The sequence below is a fragment of the Drosophila rhopaloa genome, unplaced genomic scaffold, assembly GCF_018152115.1.
Source record: "Drosophila rhopaloa isolate 14029-0021.01 unplaced genomic scaffold, ASM1815211v1 contig_163, whole genome shotgun sequence".
Taxonomy (NCBI): Eukaryota; Metazoa; Arthropoda; class Insecta; order Diptera; family Drosophilidae; genus Drosophila; species Drosophila rhopaloa.
Window position 1 is genome coordinate 8416411 of NW_025335043.1, and position 7425 is coordinate 8423835.

At 35.8% G+C, this 7425-nt stretch overlaps 1 protein-coding gene across 1 annotated transcript; it reads left to right on the forward strand.

Moving 5' to 3' along the window:
• Nucleotides 1-5881: 5881 nt before the first annotated feature.
• LOC108043804 (somatostatin receptor type 2) lies at nt 5882-7425 on the forward strand. The gene is made up of 2 exons (XM_017122615.2): nt 5882-6775; nt 6842-7425. Exons 1-2 carry the CDS (start codon nt 5882-5884, stop codon nt 7397-7399), a joined length of 1452 nt encoding a protein of 483 aa, XP_016978104.1. The 3' UTR covers nt 7400-7425.

Genomic DNA, 7425 nt, shown 5'->3' on the forward strand with positions numbered 1-7425 from the left:
GGACAACTGACCGCAAAAGGAGAATCTGCAGGATGTCATTGAGTGGGCGGAAATGGCAATTTATGGTGAGATGGGCATGGATTAGAAGGGATTTTTAAAAGTAGCAGCTCCATTTCTATGAACCAAAACAAAATAATAAAAACATACAAATATGTTCTTAAAGAAACATGAGCTTCGGGAATTTATTAAGCATAATAATTATTTGAGTTACATGAAATTCGAATTTTTTGCTAAGTACTTAATCTGCAATTTACGAATTTATTGCACATAAAATATGGAAAGACAGACCACATTAAATATGTTTGATTTATCTATAATTTAAAAGTTTTTAAATATCCTATAAAATCAATATATTGGTGATCAGCATCACCAGGCAAGTCGATTTAGCCATGTCCGTATTTTAGCGAATTCAGAATTACGGTTTTTCTTTTTCATGTTTTACCAAATGTGGAACTTTTAATTTTTGTAAGAGCTGCATGGGTATATAAACTTAACTAGCTTGTTAGACTAATATTAGAAAGTCTCTAATTATAGTAAACAGTTTCTGTGTTTATTATTTATTTTTCCCGCAAAATTACGTTATCTAAAATTTGATAATTTTTTTACAGCAATTAAATTCCTTATTAGTTGCAAATAAATAAATAAGAGTTTAAAAGCTGCAGTGCTTTTCTAAAATAGCACAGTCTATAATTATCCTAAAAAGTTTCAGTGCTTCAACATAATTACGAAACAAAAGTTGGGATTGGGGCAAGTGTACGAAATACACACACAGCTTATATGATTTAAAAATGCAACAAAGGACGATTATCCCACATTTTGTGTTGTTTCAAGTGGGTGCTACTCAAACTAAAACCAAAAAGGAAACGCTTCAAACAAAAAAGCCGCTGGGATTATAATTGCACTTGTTGTTTTGTGTCGGTTTCCGGCGGCTGTTGTTGCTCTCATGTTTGTTATGCAACACATGTTTTACTCTCCTCTCATTCTGTGCCAAAGGTCAGGTGAGTGGCAACCTGTGGCCAAAAGCCAAAAATGTGTCCCAAAGATTAAGTGCGACGCCACCGAAAAACCGAGTTATCGTGTAAGTGAGTTGGGTGGATTTAACGGGGCGAGAGGCTGGGGCAAAGTTAGTGGCCACTGAGGTGAGTGAGTTTTGTTTATGTTGCACTTTATACTCGGTACTGGGTCTATAAACAAAAGCACCCATCGGAGCCCATCGCAGGACCAAGACCAATCCAAAAACAAGGACCTCTGCCCACACCAAGTGCACTTGACACGAGCCAATGCCTGCTCGTGAGTGTGTTTGGTTTGTGCTGTGTATACATGCAAATTTGCTAGTCATATTTGCATACATACACATGCGGGCTTGTTTGTGTACACTGAGGGATGAAAATATGGCCAAGATGCAAGATACTGTCATTTAATGCACCTTTGGTACTTCATTTTTTCTCTTTATGGCTTTACATCTCGACACAACGTAGTGAAAATTGCATTGTATTCCAAAGTCATTGATAAAGTCATCAAATATTTAAATATAACTCTTATTCTGAATTCCATTTAAAAATAAATTAAATTGTTTTCTTTTAGTTTTAAAATTAAATGAGAATTAGAAGGCTTATAGCATTAAAAAAAGCAAGAAGAGAACGAAAATAAAGTGAAATGAAATGGCAATTAATATATAATAAAATTTCCCTTAGCAAAAACGGTCGTTGGGCCAAACTACATAAATATTTTCTAAGTTTTCTTAAATTATACAATATTCAAATAAATTTAGAAACATAAAAAAAAGTTTTACATTTGTTTTTATATTTCCAAATAAATTACTAATACGCAAATTACTAATACGCCCTGTTAGACAAAATCGTATAAGGACAAATGGCTTTAAACATATATTTAAATACATATTTTTTAGAAACTTAAAGCGTTGTTCCTGGGGTGGTAAATGCAATAATTTTCTTTCAGTGCCAACATGTGTTCAGAGCTGGCTTGTATGCATGTTTTACTTGGTGTTTATCCCAAAAATTATGCTCTTCGCATGCCTCTGGGTCGTCCGTTTTCCTGCCCCCTTTCCGATTTCCCCCGTCTCACTTTCCCAGGCCGTCGCCCATGAATTACTTTGAATGTGTTTCGTGTTGCTGCTTGAAACCAAAGCGAGCGGCTAAACATTTGCCAAGCTGTTGGCTGCCTGAAGACTCCTTCTTCCTGGTGGATCCTTTCCCTCTTCTCTTGGCCAAATATATTGTGTCGGGCCTTGTTTTTGTGGTAACATAATCCAAACTCATGAACACCCGCCACACTTTGCCAATTTTCAGCGAGTGTGGTTTCTGTAAACTTTTGATAAAGTTTTAATTAATTAAGCACACGTTCAAGGGCTAATGGCTCAGTTCTTGTTAATTACAAAAACGCTGAGCTGTTATTAGCAATGATAATGATCAATGGATAGATGAATTTTGTTAAATGGATAATTAATTAACTAGATGTGGAAGGATAAAAAACGTCAAATGAAGAAACATTGATTTCAAGTATTGGAAAATAGACAACAATATTTAAAACACTTTAAGTCAGCATCAAGCTCTTGGTTGACTGTCTGCTGTGTCCTTTACGATTGAACTTCTTAGCCAAATAAGCTCGCTAAGCTAAAAACTCTGATTTTTATAACCTGTCGTCACATCGTAAAGGGTCTCAGCGCATGTCCATGAAGAAAAGCTGTGAGCGAAATGCATTTGAGACCCTTGTCTTGAGGGTCCCATAAAATTCATAAATTTTTAATAAGTGCCGCAGCACACACGTGACACAAACAAGCAGACGCAGACAAAGTCCCACATATACAGTGTATGGGAGAATGAAAGGGAGAAAGTAGGGGAAAGTATACAAAATGTGGTCAAGGGACCGATGAGCAGATGATGGCTTAGTCACCTTCCTTTGGGTGCCTTATAGCCCCAAGCTCAGCTGAGACCTCTAAAGAACTATACACCATAAAAAAAGAAACGGAACTTCACCTAGAGTTATTTTGTATATAATTTCATTAAAATTAAAATGGAATATTGTTCAAATACCTGTAAAATATCACAACAAATTTTTTGGTATTTTTGTTATGTTTTAACATAGAATAAAACTTAGGTAAGATCTTAAGGCTTAAAAAAAGTTAATATACCCTATTAAATCTTTTCTTATTCAACGTAAGCACACCTTACATCTACAATTTTATAGTTTAAAACATGCAGCCGGCTATTAGCCTGTTAACCAAATAAACTATATAAATACGATTAGGGTGATTTTTTTAAGTACATCGTTTTCTTCCTGTTATCACTTCTCATATTACTCGTACATTTCTATTCTTCTCGAACAAAACTATGTCAGCAGCTTTCCTTGAAAAAGTCTTAGCAGCCTGCTGCCTGTCCTCAAGTGAATTGCAGATATACAACTGCAGAACCTGTGGCTGCCACTTTTTTCTTCTTTCTAAGGGACTTGCAACCCAGGCAACCCAGGCAATCTTGCAACTCGTGCCACCATTGCGGCTTACCAATAACACCAACAATACAAACCAAACAGCAAAAGCAAAAATAAATGTCGAACAACAATTTAGGAGCCAACGATGATGATAGCGTTGGGTGGGAATTGTCGGGGGAATTTACACCTGTCGTTGGGTTGGGATTTAATTCCTTAAGCAAACAAACATGAGCACTGAACGATTTGTGAAATAAATAATATAGTAAGGTACAAATTAACTAAAATTCTCTAATTTTTTATTCAAAAATAATATGATACAGTCATTCCAATTTTGGGGATTGGAATCTTTAAAAAAAGCAGCATTTCAAAAAGTTTTTAAAAAGGTGACAAATATATTAAATTTTTCCAATTAAAAAACTTTGTCTAAAAGCTTGAAAATCAACTGAAAAGTAGATTGAGAGGAAATATTGCCTAAAATATTTCATGGGAAAAGAGGTTGCAATAATTGCAATTTGTCCCTAAAAGGAAAACCAAAAGGTAAAACTCACTAAATAACCAATTACTTATAATATGTATAATATTCCCTTCGCTCCCCTAGCAACCAATTTCATGTTAACTTGTACCTTTATGAAATTTATGTCAAATATAACTCTAATTGACTGCACAACTAAAATCCTTCTCACCTGAACCTCGCAACCTGCAACCATTTGTGCGCAATGGACCACGTTTAATTGCTCTTGGCTCCGATTTGTGGGCCACAAATAATGTGGCATTCAATGTGCTACTGCCTAGTGATAGGAAAACCGAAGCCTACCGGCAATTAACTGAAATTACACTTTTGTTTGCGTAATGATTATTAAAATAGCAAGAAAGTGGTAAAAGTGTTGCTGATTGCAATGCATATTTGATGACACATTAAATTGAAAATTCACTGAATGAAATGAAATAGCATGAACTTGGTTAATAGTTTTATTTAAAGAAAATCAACGCACATTATTAAATTTACAATTTCATGAAGATTCCGAAATATTAAAATTTATGTTATATTTTAGATAACATTTAGAATCAAGTTTTTTGATGACTAAAGGAAACTTTTGTTTTAAACACACATCACAGGCTCTTAAAATATGTACAAAAATAAATGAAAATTCTAAGGCTTTATCTTTAAAATCCCATTTTATAAGAGAACACATTTGTTTCCACAGGCCATCAAAATGCGATTACTTTTAGCCGAGATTAGTTTCCCAAAGTCGTGTCAGCAAAGCTTAAGTCAAATTTTGATTTATGGCTTTAAAATGAACTGACTTTTATGCACATGGAATTTAATTAAGCTGAACAAAGACAAGGAAATTCTAATGAAAGTTAATTTTATCTGTAATCCCCACATGTGTTTTGGCTAAGTCAACAAATTTTGATGTGGAATTTATACCTTAACTAAGCGGATTAAGCTTCTCAATCTTTTGATAAATACCAATAAGGATCAAGTGCTGACCTGCATAAGGTGTAATTTTCTGAATTTTAAAGGGTCAAACATTTCCAACTAATATTTGCATAAATGCTGCCCAGCTTTTCTTTACGCCTAATTTATTCACAGAAAGTTGTTTGTTCTTGTTTGTTTGATTTGACAAATTGAGCGCAATTTAATTTCAATTTAAATGTTAATTTCTCTTCGCCTAACAAATCAAATTTCAGGTAACTAAGTTTTCAAAAGTCTTCAACTTTTTGGTTGCAAATGAACTGGACCTTTAAAGGTCCGAAAAAGTAAACCAATAATTTATTTAATATAAAAACAAACAAATTTATGGTTGGAGCTCTTTACTCCACAAGCTGTTCAAAAAAGTTTGTAATTTAAAGGTGATTTCTTAAAATGTCAATAAAAGTTATATGCAAGTTTTTAGAGTTTCTGGAGGTAAAGTGACATTTAAAATGGAAAACATTCAAATTGACGGAATGCCATGACATTTTGATAATAATAAACTGTCTAGACATATAAAATATTTATTCATTAAACGATATTTGACTAACAATCAAATTATTTTCTTTTGTAGTTTAAAATAAATTGAAAAATGTTGCTTTAACCAAATTTTAATTATTATTCAGCATCAATTAGGAGCATACATTTTTAAAGCAGGTTGGGAAAAACTCAATTCACTGTGTTTAATTAACCACATGCTATCCAGCAATTTTAACAACATTTTCATTCTCGCCCAAAAACATTTCAATTAGTAGCGAATCAATTTTGGCCAGCAAAATGTGCAAGCTGCAATTTTAATGTTTAGAATAATTAGGCAAACAAACAAACATCTATGAAAATATTTTATGTAATAATGAAATTTGTTTTGCAGGACTGCCAACATGTAAGAGAGGAGAGCAACAACGACGGGAATTTAATTAAAATAATTAAATTTAGACCGGAAAGCGTGAAAGTTGAATCATGTTTACCTGGCTGATGATGGGCATCCTCCAGTTTGTCAGCGGGGATCTAGTCCCCGATTCATATGTGAATACCACAAATTTGTATAATACGAACGAGAGCTTATTTACCACGGAACAGAGTCATAGATGGATTAGTGGTAGTTCCACAATTCAGCCAGAGGATTCGCTTTATGGCACCGAATTACCCACTTATCAACATTGCATTGCCACCAGGAATTCCTTTGCGGATTTGTTCACTGTGGTGCTTTATGGATTCGTTTGCCTCATAGGATTATTTGGCAATACCTTGGTGATTTATGTGGTTCTGCGGTTTTCCAAGATGCAAACGGTGACGAATATATACATTCTGAATTTGGCAGTTGCGGATGAGTGCTTCCTGATTGGAATACCCTTTCTGCTATACACAATGAGAATTTGCAGCTGGCGATTCGGGGAGTTTATGTGCAAAGCCTATATGGTGAGCACTTCGATCACCTCCTTCACCTCATCGATATTCCTGCTCATCATGTCTGCGGATCGGTATATAGCTGTGTGCCATCCGATTTCCTCTCCCCGATATCGAACTTTGCATATAGCCAAGATAGTTTCCGCTATAGCTTGGACAACTTCGGCGGTCCTGATGCTGCCGGTGATTCTATATGCCAGTACTGTGGAACAGGAGGATGGCATCAATTACTCCTGCAACATTATGTGGCCGGATGCGTACAAAAAGCACTCGGGCACCACCTTTATACTCTATACATTTTTCCTGGGATTCGCCACACCATTATGTTTTATCCTCACATTTTACTATCTGGTTATTCGAAAACTGCAGTCAGTGGGTCCCAAACAGGCCACTAAATCCAAGGAGAAAAGGAGGGCTCATCGAAAGGTCACCAGACTAGTTCTCACGGTAATTTTTAAATATTTCTATACATTTTTTTTTCACTTTTAGATTATATTTTTCATGAATCCACAGGTTATAAGTGTGTATATTTTTTGTTGGCTCCCCCACTGGATCTCACAGGTGGCCTTGATCCACTCGAATCCCGCACAGAGGGACCTATCCCGACTGGAGATACTCATATTCCTGCTTTTGGGGGCTTTGGTTTACTCCAATTCAGCAGTGAATCCCATTCTTTATGCCTTCCTGAGTGAGAACTTCAGGAAGAGCTTCTTCAAGGCCTTCACCTGTATGAATAAGCAGGATATCAACGCCCAGTTGCAGATGGAGCCCAGTGTTTTTACCAAGCAGGGAAGTAGAAAGAGGGGTGGCTCCAAACGACTACTGACCACCAATCAGCAGATGCCTACTCTACTGCCATTAAATGCTGGTAACAACAATTCATCGACCACCACATCCTCGACCACGACGGCGGAGAAAACAGGAACCACGGGGACACAGAAATCCTGCAATTCCAATGGAAAAGTGACAGCTCCGCCGGAAAATTTGATTATTTGTTTGAGCGAACAGCAGGAGGCATTTTGCACCACCGCAAGAAGAGGATCTGGTGCAGTGCAGCAAACGGATTTGTAACCTAGTTTAAATAGGCATTTGTTTAA